Source organism: Artemia sp. Qi Xiang Cuo, chromosome 16, assembly GCF_049724085.1.
Source record: "Artemia sp. Qi Xiang Cuo chromosome 16, ASM4972408v1, whole genome shotgun sequence".
Classification (NCBI taxonomy): Eukaryota; Metazoa; Arthropoda; class Branchiopoda; order Anostraca; family Artemiidae; genus Artemia; species Artemia sp. Qi Xiang Cuo.
The window spans coordinates 5122649-5143513 of record NC_142809.1 but is presented as its reverse complement, the minus strand read 5'-3'; the positions used below and the strand labels follow the sequence as shown (position 1 = coordinate 5143513).

The following is a 20865-nucleotide window of genomic DNA, read 5'->3' as shown; positions in this document are numbered from 1 at the left end:
CTTCCAATAGATATTGACCCTTAATAAGGAAAATATAAGTTCTAATTTTATGACTGAGTGACCCCTTCCTAGTTTTCCAAAAAGAAATTCTTCTATATGATTTTGTTGGAGCCAAAAAAAAAAAAAAATGAAATTCTTCATAGCAATGTATGGTAAGTAAATAACGATCCTTGTCAATAACCAAAGTATAAGAGCCTAACTATTGATAACGTAAAATAAAAGAATCCGCTTTTTATGGTAATCCTAAATATGTATTTGTTTATTTGTAATTAGCGCAGTTATTAGCACACAAAAAAGTTCGTATGATTATAGAAAACAACATAATAAGGGGAAATTTCGGTAAAAAATATGCCGTCAACTTTTGCTTGCATTCCAAGAGTACTCATGAGCTAATATATGAAGTCACTATAATCAGAAATGTTTCCCCTGAACGAACTGCTGGGAATTTCTGTATTTTCCCCCTGAACGGATACGTTTTTTGTGTTTTATTATCATTTTTTTTTCCAGGAGTAATTAATAAGTAATAGTAAGTAATTTTTTTCCAGAAAAAAGATTTAATATTTTACAAAAGGTGTCAAATATATTAGTTTTGGTAATCAAAATTAAACTAGAAACTTTGAATAAAAAATTGATTTTTTAAATCTTAGTTTTAATGTTTTACTTTGAACAAACTACTTTGATAATGCGTTACTTTTTATAAGCACTGAGCAGTGTAAAGGCATTAAATAGTTCATTGTTTGATAACCAAGTTCAAAATTGTCGATATTGTTAAAAAATATCTGGGCGGATATTTTTTTAACAATTTAGCAGAAAATTCGTTCTCCCCTCCCCACAAGAAAAATCTATACATACTTCCCAAAAACAAATACTATAGGCCTACATAAATATTGAGCAAACTTTATAACTTAGAAACCTTTCCCCAGGGACCGTAGGGGTTATTTCATCTCTAAATAATAGCCTTTCAACTATGCTGCACAAAATAGCTGTCTCAAAATTTTTTTCGGACAATTTTGGAAAATGACAAGGGAGGGGCCTAGTTGCCCTCAAATTTTCTGGTCACTTAGAAAGGGTACTATAACTTTTCATTTTCGGTAAAATTAGCCCCTCTCCCAACGCTCTAGGCCCACTGGGTCGATACGATCACCGCTGAAAAAAAAACAAATAAGCAAGCATCAGTGATCTTTCTTCTGGTAAAAATTACACAATGCCACATTTTTGCAAATATGAGCTTGGATCCTCTACAATATGGTTCTTTGATACGCTGAATCAAATGGTGTGATTTTCATTAAAATTCCATGACTTCTAGGAGTCTTTCCCCCTTTTTTCGAAAATCAGGAAAATTTTCTCAGGCTCGTAACCTTTGATGGGTAAAACTAAACTTAATGAAAGTGACATATTTGGAATCAGCATAATAAGCCAATTCTTTTGATATGTCTATTGGTATCAAAATTCCGTTTTTTAGAGTTTCGGTTACTATTGAGCCGGGTCACTCTTTACTTACAGTTCGTTACCACGAATTGTTTGATTACCACAAAAATATTGATCATTTTTTTCTGTGTTACCAACAGTATTGTATTCATAAAACTTTACAGTTTCATGAAATGTAATTAAACAAATAGAAAAGGTTTTTCAAATAAATTAAGGAGCAAGTTCAAAACTTAAAACAAATTGTATTTACTCTGTATATAAGGGGGGGCTGCCCCCTTCTCAACACCATGCTCACTAAACAAAAGTTGCTTAGTTCTTTGAAAATATTTTTCTTTCAATTGCAAATTTTCTTTAAAAATTTTGAAAAAAGACAAACTTCACAGTAAAGAGTAAGGAGTTAAGGAGGAGACAGCCCCCTTAATATAAAGAATAATCTGTTCAAATAGGTTTCAAATCTGTTCCTTGCTTTCTGTTGAAAAACTCATTTTTTATTCAATTTCTGTTGGGTTTCCAAATCATACCCAGATCTAACTAGGATATAACTTGAGGTACTGGTCCCTTAAATCCCTGTTAATGGCTTTTAAAATGTATAAATCAATAACTGTACGTTCATTAGTATCGTCCTACGTTTAAATTTGCAATTTACTTTTGGATAAAATTTGAATATACTTACAAAATTGGCGATGAATAGAAATTTTGGTAATAATTCTTTGTTAATATTACTACTAAAGAATTTCGGTTGGATGAAAAGGAGTATTATTGTTTGTAGGGATGTAAATTCTGAGACTTTTGATCTTCTACATAACTGAAGCCATCACGATCTCTACAATATGATTTTCTTATCGATAAATACATTACGTACATTTGTTTAAATATATTGAAGTACTTTATGTAAATAGAAAACGAAAAATATTAGCATTTAGAATTGCTGAAAACTAAGTCCCTAGCAGTATTTGCAACCCCAAAGAAATTTCCTGCCGGGCCTGATGATGGACTGCCTTGTATTTTCCACCTTTGTGCTGGAAGATATGGGAATGTAGAATTTTAGCTGTATAGAAAAACATGTTAATTAATTCTTACTCCCCCTACATCTTTCAACATTTATCTGAAGCCTCATGAAGAGTACGGAGTTTTTCCATTAGAACATACTTTTTTAGGAATCTACCCTATCCCAACTTAAACAATGACGCACCCCCCCCCCGCCCCTCAGTATAGCTGATACACAATTACAGATCACCAAACGTAACCTGATTTCATTAGAAATAAAGCGAATCAACTTGGTTGATTCCAGTACTGCCACCGTGTGGCATTACTTCTCAGAATTTCAAATTGATTGCAAATTCATCCTCTTTGGTGTAAAATCTTAGTTTGGTACCCTAAAATGGCAGAAAACAAGACTTTCCCTTGGCCCAATTTATATGGTCACCTTTTACGTTTGAATGAGCTCCCTCCCGATTATCTTGGACCTTCGGTTTGATACAGTCACCACTGGGTAAACCAAAACAAATAAACATGCATCGACGATATTTCTTCGTAAAAACAATGCAAAACTCCACATTTTGAAGATTGGAGCTTGAAACCTCTACGGTAGGGTTCTCTGATATGATGTATCTAATAAAATGATTTTCAATGCTGAAAAGTCCGAAGCTGCATTCTTCAACTGGAAGCAAGCGTCGCCTGGGAATATTCCCCTCGGAAATAGTAGGATTAAGCGGCTAGATCATATCACCCATTGGTTTGTCAATAATTCACACGCGACAACTATTAATTGCTCACATTCGACGTAGAGTTGGGTTATCATATGCTTCTTTTGTAACTAATAAGTTACGCTTCAATCGCCGTCTTCTTTCGAAACTTTTTAACTCTGTCGCTCTACCATATTATCTGTACAAATCTCCGTTTTGAAATTGCTAATAAAATATGACAATTCAAAAATTCGTTCAGTTTTCTTCCGGTTCGGAAAATGTCTTTTACGTCCCCCCCCCCCTGGATCCGCAATCTAATTAGAAAATTCAGCATGGCTGACCCCATTATAGCTGTTGAATAGCAAATTCGTGCTTATAATTTCCGTTTAACGAAGTTGAACAATCCTTGGTCGTCGGTACTGGCCCAGTAGTGAAGATTTTTTTTTTTTTTTTTTTTTTCCGTTTCAAGTGTTTGTTTCCGCGCTTAGTGTACTTGTTGCAGTTTTTAGACTGATGGATAATTTATTCTCTTTTTATATGTGTCCAATCCAGGTGATGCAGGTTATTTTTAAACTTAGTGTCAAATTTTCTGTGATAATATATTGCGTACATTATTAGCAATTTAACTGTTTATTAATTATCCATTCTTCTAAGCATATTGTTTTAAGTAAAGATGCAAAAAATCCGTGATCGAATAATTTCCTTCATTCTTTCTTATGTCTATGTATATCGGAGTAAATGAATCATTTGTTGAGAGTGATCTGATTTCAAGATCAACGGTCGAAAGTGTCGTTTAATTGTTTTACCGTTTCTTGTCGTATTTGCACTAGTTGATATGATTATCTACTGCATATTTTTAAATCATTGACGATTTTTTGGGTTAATTTTGTACCAATTGCGGCTTAATGCAATGATGTTCATATTGCTTATGTTTGTTCAGTAATTGGGAGCTTAAAAAAAAAAAAAAAAAAAAAAAAAAAAAAAAAAAACATGTCAAGTACCTTCAGTGCAGTGTATAATTGACTTTTTCTTTCTTGTTTTGTAATTTGTTCTAAGAGCTGATTTAGATCTTAGCTCTAGCGTTCATCGCTAAAAACCGTCATGTATAACTGCTAAGTTTATGTATATTTCTTCTATTTTTTTTTTTTTCGCTTATTGCTCCGTCTTTTCCTTTTTTTGTATGACGGATTTTCCAACAAATAATAATAGTAATAATAAGATCGCTTGATTTTTTGGGGTGTTTCCCCTTTTTTCAGAAATCCGACACATTTTCTCAGATTTTTAGTTTTGGGTGGGTTTGGGTAACAATAAACTGAAAGAATTTTATATATTTAGAATCAGCACAAGAAACTAATACTACCGGTTTAGCAATTGTCATGAGAATACCATTTTTAGTTTTGGTGAATATTGGCCCCAAGTCACTTTTTACTTCCAGTTTTTTATCACAAACTTTTTGATAGGATTTTCCTGCGACGAAATTTCTTTTGAACCTGTTCATTTTATTTAGTTGGATAGGCTAATAAAAAGAAAAAGGGTCAATTAGACAGCTGGATAACAAGTTTAAATTTTGTTTTTCTTTAGCTATTCTATTTTTTTCATGTCTGAGTATATAAGCAATTTAAGTTTGAGGGGGAGAATTGTCCTGTTATGAAACATATGAAAGAGGTATATTTTACATGGCCAGTATACAATCAAAACGTGGAATCTATGCAGGAAGGATGATTTTGAGTATCTCTACTCTTTCTATAAACTATTCTAAGGCGTAGAAAATTGCATAAAGACAAATCCACGTCTATTATAATCTACGGAAGCAATAAATCTTTCTGTAATTTTGGTTTGAGTTTGATTTTCTTTTCAGATTAAATGCATTATTTTAAAATTTACTGTATTTTGGTTTATTTTGCATGCAATTTAATTGCTGCTTTTATTGGAGAGTTTTTTCCTAAAAGTATTTAAAAATAAACTTGTTCCTACGAAAAAATATGCTGAAACGTATTCCCTGCCACCCAACCACCACTGCTATTTTGGCGTCTACCCCCCCCCCCCCCTGGGGAATTTTCTACCGGTGCCCTTGGTTATATTTACCTGGATGAATCTAATATAATTAGATTAATCTAATTTAATATTCATATAATTTAATATTCTAGAAGGACAAGCAACCTTTCTTTTGAATCAAATAATCCGGCATCTTTCCGAGATGCCGTTGAAATATCAAAAATTTAGTTTTTGCGCAATAAATTTTCTTTTCTTTTATTTTTACTCCATTTTCATTGATTTTATGCTGATGAAAAATACTGTCTGCGTAAGACACCCTTTTTTTTAATTTTTTTTTAAAATCCCACCTCCTCTTCTCTCGGTGACATAATAATCTTTTTCACTTAAATTCAAACTTTAATGTCACCTACACTAATTTAAAAACATCTTTTATACAATGCATGACGATATTGCAATACTAGCTTTTTTTTGCTCTTTAAATTCGTATGAATGTCACATCGTATGAATGTCACAATGTCACAATTCGTATGAACGTCAAATGATTTTTTTTTTTAATTGAGGTTCTAAAGTATAGTCAGCGAAAGGGTACACGTCCTGCTTATGACTCATCAAAATATTGCACGCCCTACCGGTGAGGCCTTCACCCCACGCTGGGAATCACAGCACTAAAATAATAAAATTCTTATTTTGCAAAATGAAGATTGGGTACTTGTGTCTTAGAGCCGCCACACTCAAGTTCTGTCGAGAAGTGAAGTTTGGTTAATGCTAATGAAATAAAACAAAATATAATGAAAATACAACATTTTGTCAAGAAAATTATGAAAATTAAAGCAAAGAATTATGGAAGGGGGGTCGCCCAGACTGCATTATATTAAATGCGTAACCTAAACTAACCTAACCTCACCAAACCAAAATACCAACTAAATACTCAATTAAAATATAGGAGCAACGTAGTTTCTCTCCAATCTGAAGCTAATGTTAGCTGGCATAGAGACTATGCCAACCGATTATTGTCTCATGTCTACGAGACAAAATCTCGAGTCAGATGGCTATAAGACAAAAGAACCGAAGCATGTTTTAATTAATCAAACTGCAATTTTTCCTCACATTGTTATCCACACTTTAAAATCATCCTTAACTAATTATTTTATCCGACAATTCTATTGTAATCACTCAGACAACCAGGTTCTATTGTAATCACTCATACAATAAACCGTTTCACAAAAAAAAGACTTGACACAAAAAAAAATTGGTAATATAGAATATTACCAATTTTTGTCTGAGCCATAAATATTTACTAGAAAAGTAATTTGTGATACTAAGTACTTTATGCTTGTTTTTCTTTTTCTTTTTTTTTTAATGATGGTACTCCTCATAGGTGCTCGAGCCAGAAAAAGTTACCTCCTAATTCCTATTGGAAGCTAAGTGCCCAGTTACATCGAATGTGTCCAAGAAGTAAATTATTATTATCTGTTACTGACTTGACTTACTGACTCAAGTCCCGTCCGTCCTTGAAGGTCGCCTTGGGCCTCTTTCTTCGTAATGGTGTGGATATGCCTTCTGTATGTCTCATGGTCCTCTGCTAGGCGAAGAAAGTCGCAAAGGCGATGAGGCGCAAAGTTTTCCTTTCACCTCTTTCGAGGACGATCACGAGGGTGAGAGCCGTGACTCCCTCCTTCAACGATGACTTTTGGGAGACGGAACTGACTCACCCGTTTGACGTGACCGAGCCACCAAAGTTGCAGGGGTTCGATCTTCGTGAGAACTGTTGATTGGATTTTAAGGCGCTGAGGGAGTTTGACGTTTGAGATTCAATCAAGGTATTTAATCCCAGTAGTGAGGTCGAGACAGTTAGTTTCAAACGCTGTGAATCGACACTGGTCATCGACCTTCAACGTCCATGTTTTGACGTTGTGATGGGAATAACCAAGTATCATAAATTCGTGTCTTAAGTCGTAGAGACAAATCCTTGCTTCACCACAAAGGTATGAGGGCCTTGAAACTGAAAGTTGCGAGGGCGAGCCGTTTTTTGTGTCTTTTGAGTGGTTGTTGTCATTGGTGTTGAGAAAGCCAAGTCAAGGGAACTCTTCGACCCACTTGATACTCTCTCCGTTAAGTTTCAGGTCTGGCTTAATTGTAGGTTGGTAGGTAGGTACAGATTTATTCATAAATCTGTTTCGTAGCATTTGCTAAATTACACAGATTTTTACAAACTCAAATATAAACAACAACAAAAAAAATATATAAGAAAAAACAAAGAAAAATATCAGCTCTTGTAACACATTTTCGTAAAAAACGACACGAAAGAATCTTCATGCCTTCAAGTGCGAAACATTGGTGGTAACAGTTTATGTTGGGCCCGTGTCTTCATATTGATAGGGGCATCAGGAGGTAGTATGAATCTATGGTGTTTGTTGTTTATTAGGAATAAACCAAAATTCATTATCAATGTATCTCTTCTTTCGGACAACGATGGTAGTTCAATTGCTCTAAGTCCTTCCTCATAGCCGATGTAGTCCCTGTCAAGAATCACTTTAAATGTGGGTTTTTGTACATTTTCCAGAAATTCAGGTAAAGATGGTGAATTTTGCACTGCTGGATCCCACACTGGATAGGCATATTCTAGGTGAGGGCGGACATAGGTCACGAAGGCAGTTATTAACTGGTCTCTGGTAAAACCAAAACGTTTTATTGTAATAATGGTTTGAAAGGCACTATATGCCTTCGATGCCACTGATTCCACAGAAGTGTTGAATTTACAGTCCGAGGATAATATTACACCTAGTAATTTGGCACTGTTGGACAGGGGAAACAGGGAATTTGGGACATCAAGATCACGCTTTAAAGGGTTAAACCAAATAACTTTTGATTTGGTGGAGTTTATGGTTAGATTAGCTTGCTCAACCTCTTTATTCAACATTTCCATCAGGTCGGGGGGGGGGGGGGGAACAAGGGGTAACACTTGAATTTTTAGCTTCATAGTTAAGTAAAAATTTAAGATCATCGACAAATTTATATCTTGGTCATAGTTCCTCAGCACAAAATTTATGACAGCCACAAATTTGAACCTGGCTAATCTGCTGCCTTGAAGGGTACCACACGTAATTTTACGAGATGAGGACAGAGTATCACCCTCAAATAGAGGAAACACACATTGTGTTCTATTAGATAGGAATTCAGCGATTAGCTGAACTGTTAGTCTATTCGCCCCCATTAGTTTTAGGTTCATTAGAGGAATAGGGTGGGAGATTAGGTCGAAAGCCTTGTGAGAATCCACCATGGCAAGATCAACGATGGTATCTTTTTGGTCAAGCCATTATACTAAAGTATCATTCAGGCGGACTAGATAAGTTGTGGTATTGCAGCCTCTGAGATCCCCGTACTGGTATTTATCAATGTTTGTGGAAATCTCATTGAGTGTTGCTTGAGCAATAAATGCCTCAAAAACCTTTGCGAAGGCGGGGGTGAGAGATATAGGCCTCAGTTCTTCTGGAGATTTAGGATGTTTAGTTTTGGGTATAACTCTCACATATGCAGTTTTCCAAACAGAAGGAAATACTCCTTCAGCAAAACTAGAATTCAGGATGTGACAAAATGGTCTAGCGAGAAAAATGGCATATTCACGAATTGATTTTACGGGTGGTTCACCGGTGTAGTTGGAAGAGTTGCGCTTGAGTTTGAGCAGTTCTTCAGTCTTATTTCAGAGTTCAGAGCAAACACATCTAAAATCTAAAATCGGATAACTTATTAAATCAGTGAATTTCGTAACAACAATTGGCTTGGGATTATAGTATCAATTATTTTGTTGGTGATAGACTTTTGGCGAGAAGTGGATATTTTTCTTGAAGCTTTTTGGTGAATTTGAGATTGGATAATTACTGATTAAATATTTACTTTTCGTGAGCTGGGACGTCAGAAAACGGTGGTAAAGCTTAGCAGGCTCCAAGGATCACTGGGCCAGGTTTCCATAGTGTTGACAGCCACTGCAGCCATGGGCCTGCCCACGTAAAGATAAGTCTTTTTCCTGCCTTTTGTCTTTTTCTTTTTCCCGCCTTTTTGTCGAAGTCGTGATGCCCTTGTTTCAGGATGATGACCTTGCCCTGGTATGCTTTGCGAGATATCCTTTATGGCCAGTCAGAATTCTCCGTTCTGTCGCAGATAAATCTGGTCGATTTAAGTACCAAGTATTTTGTTACGGATCGCATGAAATTGAAATGGTCTTGGAACAAAATTTAAAAAATTTCGAATCAAACAAAACCGAAGTTATGAAAAAAGTTGGAAAGGGAGTTAAAGGCTCTTTTGAGGAACTCGCTCTCAGCCCGCTTATTTATAAAAATTCGGTTGCAAGTTCACATACTTTTGGGCTTATTGAGCGAACTCTTAAAGATGTAGCAGTAACAAAAGAAAATATGAAACAGGCTATTGCGCAGATAGTTAACGAAGCATTTAAAATTCACCCCTCGACCACACCATCCGCTGCTGAAATTGAAAAGATAATTGGCCTAGTTCACGATGCGATAATATTGGAATTTACTCCGAGGGATTTGAGAGGATTGAAAAAGACCTCAAAATATGTCAAAATCAACTGGAATTACTTGCAAATCGAGCTGTTAGAGTGGAAGCCAAGCTTGATGATGCTGACCAAGAGTTGAGACTGGATACACTACAATTTAATGGTGTCAAGCAATCCCCCGGTGTTGAAGTAAAAGATGCAACAATGAATATTATACGTAATAAGATGGCGTTTTTAGGTCTTGCTGATAGTGATGTTATATCTGTGCATAGGTTTCGGCTGAACTCTGATGATAGCCGCTCTGATAAAATTGCTCCTGTTTTAGTGAAGTTTAAAGACCGCCACACAGCTGTGAAAGTTTTTGCTTGCAAAAAAAACTTTGTGAACACGAAGATTTTTATGACAGAGAACCTAACAAAGAAAAAAAGAGAATTGTTGAATGCTGCAAGAGAAAAATACGGCAATAAGTTCGTGTGGTCAAACCAAGGTCGGATCTATGTCCGTCCAGAGAATGCAACTTCTGCTCGTAGACTTGCGTCTCTGAATGACATATTCGATCGTGATTAAGTGTCCTGTTTATTTTTTCTTATTATTGTTATTATTATTATTCAATTATTCCTATTTCCTTTTTTCCAGTTTATGTATGGGTTTTATTCCTAATGAAGAAAACAAGATAATGGCTTTTTATTCTACTTTCTTATTATGGTTAGTCTACTCCCAATTAGAGTTGCTTGAAAAAAATTCGCTCTCAGTTGATGATGTTTTATCACATCAGATAGGTCTCCATTTTCAAGATCGAGTTGATGAATGCCCAAAGCCACTCCGTCCTAGCCGCTACGTTCGTTTTGAAGAGTTTGGTCAAATTAAAAAAGAGATGTATAATTTGTGTGTTGCTCAATGGAATTGCCACATAACGTCGGCTTTTGAAGAAATTGTTCAGTTTTTAAGTAATATTGATAGTGTGATTGATGTTTTGGGAATTTGTGAATCATTCTTGAGTATGTATTGTCTTCTCTCTTCCTACACTTTTCCAGGTTACCAACTGATATCAAAGTCGCGGCAGTCAATGGGGCGCGGGGGACTTGCATTTTCGGGGAGAGATGGATTGAATTTTAAGGAAAGGGAGGACCTTTATTTATGGAATGAAGGTAAGATTGAAATTTTTTCTATTGAGATTGAAATAGATAATGAAAAAAAGTTAATGGTTTGCCTGGTTTATAGATCCCCTGGTGCTAATCCGGAGGAATTTTTCAGGAGTTTGATCCGTTTTTAAGTAGGGCCCAGTCTAGTTGATCCGAGTGCGTTATTCTGGGTGATTTTAACCTTGATTTATTGAATTTAAATAGTTTTAATTTAGAATTTTTAAATCTTGCATTGTCTCATGATTTGTACCCAGTGAATCTGATTCCTTCCCGTATCACTGCTCAGTTGGCAACACTAATTGATAACATATTTGTTTCTTCAAATCTATTTAGACAAGCATTCTGTGACATTCTCTTTCAACCTGCTTCTGCACACCTCCTGATGATTTGTATGATACATAATATTAAAACTTCGACTAAAAGCCAAAGTAAGAAAATTTATAGAGATAAGAGAGACGACAACATGATATGTTTGAAAGAGCAAGTTAGTACTATAGCATGGGATGAAGTTAGCGAAGAGCAAAACGCAACTACAGTGTTCGACAGGTTTATGAATATTCTCTTACCGGTATATGAGGTGTCTTGTCCTCTGAGGAAAATGAGTAAAAAGAAAAATGAGCCAAGAAAGCCAAGGGTGACCAAAGAATTGCTTGAAATGATGGAAATGCGAAACCAGCTTTTTGAAAGACATTTACAGAGCCCGGAAAATGTGAGTTTATTTGAAGAATTTAAGCAAGTGAGAAACAAAGTTAACCATAAGCGTCGCAGTGAGAAAAAAGTATATTATGCTTCTGCTTTTGATGGTAAAAGTGTTTATGCAAAAGAAACCTGGCGACTAATAAATGAGGTTTTAAAAGAAAAGACTAATGGTAATGATGGAGTAAAGAGTCTGTTGGTGAATGGAAGTGAAATCACTGATAAACAGGAAATGGCAGATGAATTTGGAGAATATTTCACGAACATCGGAACAAGTATTAAGGAAGAAGTAGCTAAAAAGTCTAGAAGACATCTGGAGAAGTCCTTTATTGATAATCGAGGCGAAGGGCGCATTTTTCGGTCTAGAAGGCAACAGCAAAGGAGATTGAGAGCACAGTGAAAGGACTGAATTTCAACACGGCTGGAATAGATGGACTTAATCTTAGAACTGTCAATGCTATCCTAGTTTATATATTTCCTTGTCTAATTGATTTAATAAATCTATCACTCCAGAGCGGTGAATTCCCTACTGGTATGGAAATGGCAAAGGTAATACCATTGTATAAAGGGGGCAACAAACAACAACTATCGAGTTGGCGACCGATTTCATTATTACCTATTTTTCCACAAATCTATGAAAATATAATTCACAGGAAACTTTATGAATATTTGGATAAACTAGAAATATTGTATGGCAGCCAATTCGGATTCCGCAGTGAAAATTCTACAAGCCATAGTGTCCACCATTTCCTGAATGTAGTCAATGGAGCTGTAGAAAAAGTTCTCATTCCTTTAACGATCTTTGTCGACCTCAAAAAAGCCTTCGACACTGTGGATTTTGAGTTGTTGCTGTGTCACCTGTCTAGTCTGGGGATAAAAGATGTTTGCTTGGATTGGTTTAAATCATATTTGTATGGAAGGTCAACTAAAGTAATGCTAGGTGACATCGTTAGTGGAGTCTATCCTGTAAAATGTGGAGTTCCACAGGGCTCAGTCCTGGGTCCATTACTCTTTCTCGTATACGTCGATACTCTGAGGTTCTACATGCCTGAAGCAACTGTTACAGCGTTTGCAGATGATACTGCTTTGACGATTGCACGGTCACTGCTTTGACGATCTGCACGGTCACTGGAAGAAATAGTGGATAAAGCAAACCGAACGCTGGAAAACCTTTTGGTGTTTACCTCCTTGAGTTACCTTGCTGTTAATACTTCTAAGACAAATTATATCATTTTTAGTATGGTAGGAAAAATTGTAAATAGTGCTTCTATAGTATTTAAAAATTTGTCGCTTTTACAGGTTTTTGATAATAAATATTTAGGATTGTATGTTGATAATAATTTGAGTTGGAAGAAACACATAAATATGATTTCTTCTAAACTTGCACGAGGTCTTGGAGTGATGCGGCGTTTGAAACACGTGTTACCTTTAACTGTTTTAAGAAATGTATATCATACTGTTTTTCGTCCTTTTATTACTTATGGTTGTTGCATTAATGCATCTAATTTTTCTTCAAATATTAAAAGACTGCAGATTCTTCAGAATAAGGCACTTCGAGTACTGGGTGAGTTTGTTCAGTATGAAAACAAACGTGAATGTCTTATCAGTTTTCGAATTTAAACGTTCATCAGATCAGGGACCATTAGGCGGGAGTTTTTATTTACCAATTGCTTTGCTTAATAGATTATCTCCAGAATATTTTAAGGATTTTTTTAAGTTTAATTCTGATTATCATCATCCTAGGACTAGAGGTCGTGGAACCTCGATGGCAAAATTCGATCCTGATTTTTAAAAGAAGATTGAAGTTGGACCGTTTTTCAAGTTAACAAAATGCATGCGGAATGAACTGCTGCAAGTTTAAATTCTTTGTTGCCAAGCAGTTTATTCAAATATCGAAATCACACAAATTGACCGATTCCTTTCTCCAGAGTAAGTTAGTGGGATTCGTCATCGAATTATTTGAAGTTCAGATATTTCACTCACAGTCGAATAATTGCTATTGACCGTGAATGAAGTATAATTCATACCGTACTGTGAGGATTGTTAGATGTCGGAATTAGAAAAAATAGCTCTTGAAAAATGTTGTGTTGGACTTCATTTAAATAGCGAGTGTCACAAGAAAACATTTTTTCGCAAAGAAGGACTTAGACAATTTACCGAACTTTCAGATCAGAGTCGCGAGACAATTTTATTGAGAACATTTATTAGCTCCATAGAGCGTATTTGCTTTCATCATGAGCAATTCTACCTTCATCAGTTTTCTAAGGCTGTTCCGAGAATCTGCTGTGATCCATTTGAGTTGCACACCTCTTGTCCTCGGAAAGGAACAAGAGCTATAACACTAGAAAACGCTAGAACCTTGTCTCGTTTCAAACTTATTCCCGGTTACAAGGTGTGTGCTGAATGCCGCACTGAAATTGACGATCGTGCCTACGAAGAGTCCGATGATGAAATTGTTAATATCCCCCAAGTTTCTAACGACGGATCTTTCTCATACAATTCCCAGCCTGATTGTTCCTCAAGACAATCTGCAGCGAACGCAGCTACAGTTGTTTCAAGTTTATTTGAAAATATTGGGACCTCGCTGCTCAAGCCTTATTCCTCAAAACTCTCTGTTGGACAAAAAAAAGACTACGTTAAACGGAAGTCCGAAACGGTTGCAGAATCCGTTTCCAAAATCATTAATGTCGCTTTGAGTGTTCCAACCAGTGCTACTTCCTCTCCTGTGCTGAAGCGCAAATGCATAGCTTCGTCATTGGTTCAGAATTCTATGGAGTCTGCTGAAGAATCTGTCCCCTTTCTGATGAACGACACAGAAACAAAGGATTTCTGTATTTCCCTAAAAACAAACTTGAAACCTCGGATACATTATCTAGGAAACTTAGTCTTCTCACTCTAGTGCCTCCAACTTGGCCCCGGCAAAAAGTATCTGATTTTTTCCAAGTATCGGAATACCTTGTTAGAAAAGCTAGGAATATCAGAAAGGAGGGAGGAATATTGCCTCTTTTGACCTCAAAAAAGTCACCTAATGTTCTTAAGCCACATGTAGTTCAGGCTGTTCTGGACTTTTATGAATCTGACGTCAACAGCCGGTAGCTTCCAGGCAAGAAAGATTTCGTCTCCGTAAAAATCGATGGCAAAAGGGAACAAAAACAAAAGAAATTACTGCTGGCCAATATTTCTGAACTTTACGAGTTATTTAAGAAGGACAATGAGGACAAGCCGGATTTCAAAATCAGACGCAGCAAATTTAATGAGCTTAAGCCACCCTGGTGTGTTACAGCTGGCTCAAGTGGGGTTCATTCGGTATGTGTTTGTCTGTACCACCAAAATGCTAAGCTTAAATCATTAGGCGCTGATATAAGGATTGCGCTCGAGGATTTGATGTCCAAAGTTGTATGCTCTATCAGAAATGAAATGTGCATGCTACACAAGGGCACTGTCTGTTTTTATAAACAAAACGACTTGGAGAGTTTTCTCTGGGAGGAACTAGCTGAATCTGATTCAGTGACCTATAAAGAGTGGGTACATGTGGACCGAACAGTTCTTAGACAAGTAGAAGAAACGATAGATGTGTTCATACCGAATTTCGTCGAGTCAATCCGGAACCTTACAGTACGCCATTTCAGTTCATTCCGTCAGCAAAATTACATAGACCAACTAAAGCAGAATCTCTGCTCCAATGAGGTCCTCCTGCTTTTAGACTTTGCAGAAAATTTTTCCTTTTTGGTCCAAGACGCAGTTCAGGGTTTTCACTGGGAAAGTTCTCAGGCAACATTACATCCGTTTGTGGTATATTGGCGTAGGGGTGATAGCCTGTTCAGCAACAGTTTGTGTGTTATCAGCGACCACATGGACCATAACCCTCCTGCAGTTCACACTTTTTTGAAAGTCGTATTGCTTCACGTTAAGGCTATGATTCCCGGCCTTTGTAAAATCTATTATTTCAGCGACGGTGCAGGATCCCAGTACAAAAACAGAAAAAACTTTGCAAATTTGAGCTGCCATTTCAGTGAATTTGGGTTAGATGCTGAGTGGAATTTCTTTGCTTCGTGTCATGGAAAGAATGCGTGTGATGGGATTGGCGGTACTGTGAAAAGACTAGCAGCTCGCGCCAGCTTGCAAAGGCCATTTGACAATCAGATACGGCACACGATCTTTATGAGTGGGCAGATAAGTACCTACCCAACATTACAGTATTTTGGGTTTCGTCAAATAGCGTTAATGAAAACTTTGAAAGTTGCCTCAAAGACCGCTTTGAGAAAGCTATTACTATTCCTGGAACTCAGTCATTTCACAGTTTTAGGCCCAAAGACAAAAATAATATCAGTGCTTGCGTTTTATCGGATTTGGGTACTATCTTGCCAAGAGAAGAATTTATTGTGTTGCGGTTAGATTTCGAGAACGTCCTTTTAACCGATCTGGACTCGGGAGACTACGTAGCCTGTGTGTATGGCTCTGATTGGTGGGTGGGGTGTGTTGCAAGCATAGATGAGGAGAGTGGCGAAGTTGAAGCTAAGTTTAAGCACCCAAATGGACCATGCTCAAGTTTTCGTTGGCCTCGGCCTGACGACACGTGCATAGTACCAGCTGCTAACTTACTACAAAAGCTGCCTATTCCTGAGTCTCGTAGTCGCTCCGCAAGAAACTTTGTTTTAGAGCCAGATGTAGTAGCCGTTGTTACAGAAACATTCAAAACTTACAAGAAGAAAAGCAGAGAAAGCAACCTTTAATTGTTTTATTTTCATTATTTCATTTTTTTCTAACTTAATTGATCTAAGTAGTTTTGAAGAAGCGTCTATTTGTTTCAAGAAATATAAAATCAGCCATTTCCGGACAAGTTCACATGAAGGGTAGGCTAAAAAACTTTAGTATACTATGCTACATACTAAGAATACCAGGTGCCTGAATTGATGAATTACGTTCAAACTAGAAAAGTTTGAGATTGGTTACACGAGATACAGCATGAGTGGCCATATTAAAAGATATGTTCGCTAACCAAATAAAAATGCAATAATTGGCGATAGAAGAATCTAAATTTTTATGATAACAGGAAACTTGAAAAACGGTCAAACTTCAAACTTCTTTTAAAAATCAGGATCGAATTTTGCCATCGAGGTTTTTACGGTTTCAGGTAGGTCATGTTTGGTAGTTTAGGACCTAATAAGTAGTTTTCCTGGATCGCGTTGCCTACAGAGCTTTTTTGGGGATGAAAAGTGACAATTTTCACAATTTGTAAAAATTATATGAAAATATCTCCGAAACTAAAAGCGAGAGGACAAAATGCAAAACTTCCCTTTGTACCTGGTGACAAGAGGACAAGAATAAAAAAAAAATTGGTAACCAAGCTCTTACCGTTAAGAATTTACAGATTTTTGAATTTCTGCTTTTTCGCACAAGGGTTCAAAAAATTCGGTTGGCCGTCAGTTCTTCCGTCGTTATCGGATTGCCTCAATTTTTTCTATCCAAACTCTCCTGGCTATTTAGATAATTGGATAAATAATTGGAAAAAAAATACCAACTTTTTGGATTTTTTTTTTCAAAAAACCTCGTTTTTTGCGAATTTTGAAACTTTGGAAATTTTTTCCCGAAAAACTAGCTTTCAAAAAAAAAAAGATTGACAGGGTGGGGAGGGGAGAGGGAGTTGAGTATAGTGAGTGATGGAAACTGGATTGGTTATTATTATTTTTCTTTTATATTTTATTTATGTATTATCATTTTAATTCAGTTATTTATTTATTTTTCTATATTTTTTTTTACTATTATTATTATTACTATTCTTTATATATATATATATATATATATATATATATATATATATATATATATATATATATATATATATATATATATATATATATATATATATATATATATATATATATATATATATATATATATATATATATATATATATATATATATATATATATATAAAGAATAGTAATAATAATAATAGTAAAAAAAAATAGAAAAATAAATAAATAACTGAATTAAAATGATAATACATAAATAAAATATAAAAGAAAAATAATAATAACTAATCCAGTCTCCATCACTCACTATACTCAACTCCCTCTCCCTTCCCCACCCTGTCAATCTAACCTTAGCTCCCCATGTCAATCTAACCCGTTAAAAGATCTAATGTCGCTTATGTTTTTACGTTCTCCGGAGCAGTCGCACCTCGGTCCAAGTTTTTATAATGGGTGAGATAGGGAACGATCATACTGTCTATTATTTATATACTGTGCCCTGATTTAAATACAGATAACGAGCATGGGAACTTATAAAAAGGAAACTGGCGCTAATGTCAAAATAAAATCACCAAAGCCATGCAGTGTTTGGAAATTTTGTTTAAACCAAAACTGCCGAACGTTTGTCTTTTAGGGTACCTTAAAATAAACGGGACAGTAAACAATTTTGGTCCCAGGAGATCTAGCAGCTTGAAGTCACTAAGTCTAATTAGCCTGCCAAGATATTCCCAAGTTAACATAAGCTTGCTTTGAACAGACTGGGTTTGTATTTCAAATAATTCTTGAAAATAAAGTCGTCAGAGACTACACTATAAGCGACACTAGCACTTTTTAACCCCTATCTTCCAATTGCCCTATTTAACCCCTAATTTGGGGAAAATCCAACTATTATAAGTTTCCTATTTTCGGTACTTAAGTATTATCCAGAACATACTCGAGAAGTGAAGTTAGGTTAATCATAATGAAATATACCACAACAAGATCAAAATATAATGCTTTAGAAACAAAATTATGAAAACTATAACAAAGAATTGTGGAAAGCAAGCCGCCCAGAATGCATTATATCAAATACCTAACCTAACGAAACAGCCTCTATACATTAAATATTCAATTAAAATATACCAGCATTGTAGTTTATTTAACAAAATAATAAGATAATTATGACCGAATGCGAGAAAAAACCGGTTTACTGAGATCAAACAAAGCAAACTTCTTGAGGGTGTTCTGGATAATACGTAAGTACCATATCTTTTTTCAAGCAGAGTATAAGTTTTTATTACCTCTCTCTGGAGACTCGTTGGCATAAACCACAAGCGTGGGGGGTTTTCAAGTCGGCTTCTTATATTATTCCACTTCGAACTCAGATCAGCAAAGCCTGCTTCGAAAACAAACAAACAGCAAAGGATGTTCACTGCCTGCATTCTCTAAAAGGAATACACGTTTAAATTCTCCATAAGTAAAGAACTGTTTCTATAGTAACTTTGATGATTTTAGGCGTGGGATGAATCAATACACTTGTTGATTCTGGAGGAATCCAGCATGAGGTAAAGTATGGCGTATATTACACAATGTATCACACAAAACAAAGTTTTAGTTACAAAAGCGAAAGACATACTGAAATCTGTATTATCAAACAGTTCGTGGCAACAAACTGTAAGTAAGGAGCGACCCGGCTCAATAGTAACCGAAACTCTAAAAAAAGAAATTTTGATACTAATAATCTAGTAGATCCATCAAAAGAATCAGATTTTTATGCTGATTTCAAATATATAAGTTGCAGAACTCATCAAGTTTAGTCCAACCCATCAAAAGTTACGCGCCTAAGAAAATTTGCCTCATTTTCGAAAAAAGCGGGTAACACCCCCTAAAAGTTATAGAGCCTTAATGAAAATCATACCATCAGATTCAGAGTATCACAGAACCCTACAGTACCCTGCCAGAAAAAAGATCACGGATGAGTGTTTATTGTTTTTTTGTTTTTTTTTCAGTGGTGATCGTATTGACCCAGTGGTCCTAAAATAACGTGGGAGGGCTCATTCGAACGGAAATTCAAAGTTCTAGTGCCTTTTTTAAGTGGCCAAAAATGGAAGGCAAATAGGCTCCCTCCCATGCTCATTTTTCCCCAAAGTCACCCGATCAAAATTTTGAGACGTTTTGTTCAACTTGGTCGAAAAATGGAATAACTATGTCTTTGAGGATGACTTAATCCCCCACACTCCTCGGGGGAAGGGCTGCAAGTAATGAACTTTGCCCAATATTTACATATAGTATTGGTTATTGGAAAGTATACAGAAGTTTTCAGGGTTTTTTTCTGGTTGTGAAGGGGGGGGGGGGGATCGGGGTTACGTTGGAGGATCTTTCCACGGAAGAATTTTTCATGGGGGAAGGGACATTCCTATGAAGGGGGTGCCGGATTTCCCAGCATTATTTAAAAAAACGATCAAAAATTAAATATATAAAAAAAAATTCAACTGAAAAACTTTTCAACTCAAAACTTAAAACGAACAGAAACTATTACGTATGTGATTGGGTTCTCCCCCTAGTCAATACCTCGCTCTTTATGCTAAAGTTTTATTTAGTACTTTCATGAGAGCGATTTATTCTAATTAACGACCTTTGTGATTAAGGGGTCATTCTTAAAAAGTTGGAAAAAAAATCGAACTTTAGCGTAATGAGCGAGGTATTGACTAGGAGGGCGAAACCCCCTAATATACGTAATAAAAATATACGAATATAGAAGTTCGTTACGTAAGTTAATTCGCAAGTTATGTATAGTTATTACTAATAAAAAAGTTCGTAAATAAAATTAAACAACTTTCAAGAAAGCCATTTAGCCAAAAAAAGTAAAATTAATATGCAAATTTTGTTTTAATTATTCATGTACGGTGAGTCAAAACCAAGACCTGCATTAATTTAAAAACCTTCAGAAATTAAAAAAAAAGACAACAAGTTTTTTTTTAACTGAAAGTAAGGAGCGACATTACAACTTAAAACGAACAGAAATTATTCCGTATATGAAAGGGGCTGTCCCCTCCTCAGCACCTCGCTCTTTACGCTAAACTTTTTTATTGTTTTAAAAAATAGAGCTGTGAGAAAGAGTCAAACTTTAGCGTAAAGACTTCGAATATAAACTTGGTTGTTTTTTTTTAAATTTAGAGTAAATTCTTTCTTTAACATTTAAAGTCACCAACAAAAGAAAGTGATTAGAACCAGGTGCTGCAAGTAGAGTAAGAGGTTCCATTTCTACCACTTTATGTTCCATCCTGTGTTATTTGCCCACTTTATGTTCCATCCTGTTTATTGCGGCCTTTACGTTCCTTCGGGTTTTTCTGGTAATTCTATTCTAGAGGGGCATTACACCCTTTCAAAGAGAGTGAGTATCCTCTCACATGGCCTAATACTTCTACAATGCTCGCGTACAAACAGGTCTTTTGATCTGGTTAAGTGGGTATAATCTGGTTTGGTTTGCTATTGCGAGAGGACTCAAGCGATTCCTTTCTGTGTCATGAGATTTACGTAATTAATTAAACCCGTATTATAAAACCAGCGTGTCTTGTTTCGTTGTAATGCAATTATTTTTTGTATATACAAAAAGGGGTAATGAGATATGCGAGCATTTGCAAAAAAGGGGTAATTAATGTTGAAAAGGGTAA

At 35.8% G+C, this 20865-nt stretch overlaps 1 protein-coding gene across 1 annotated transcript in view; it reads right to left on the bottom strand.

Annotated features, from left to right (window-relative positions):
* LOC148942494 (peptidyl-alpha-hydroxyglycine alpha-amidating lyase 2-like) overlaps nt 1–20865 on the bottom strand; it is a 451427-nt gene that overhangs the window by 96277 nt on the left and 334285 nt on the right. Inside the window, exon 2 of the mRNA XM_089102123.1 lies at nt 18493–18636. Coding sequence (XP_088958249.1) covers nt 18493–18633 — 141 coding nt within the window. The 5' untranslated portion in view covers nt 18634–18636. The remainder of the gene's footprint in view (nt 1–18492; nt 18637–20865) is intronic.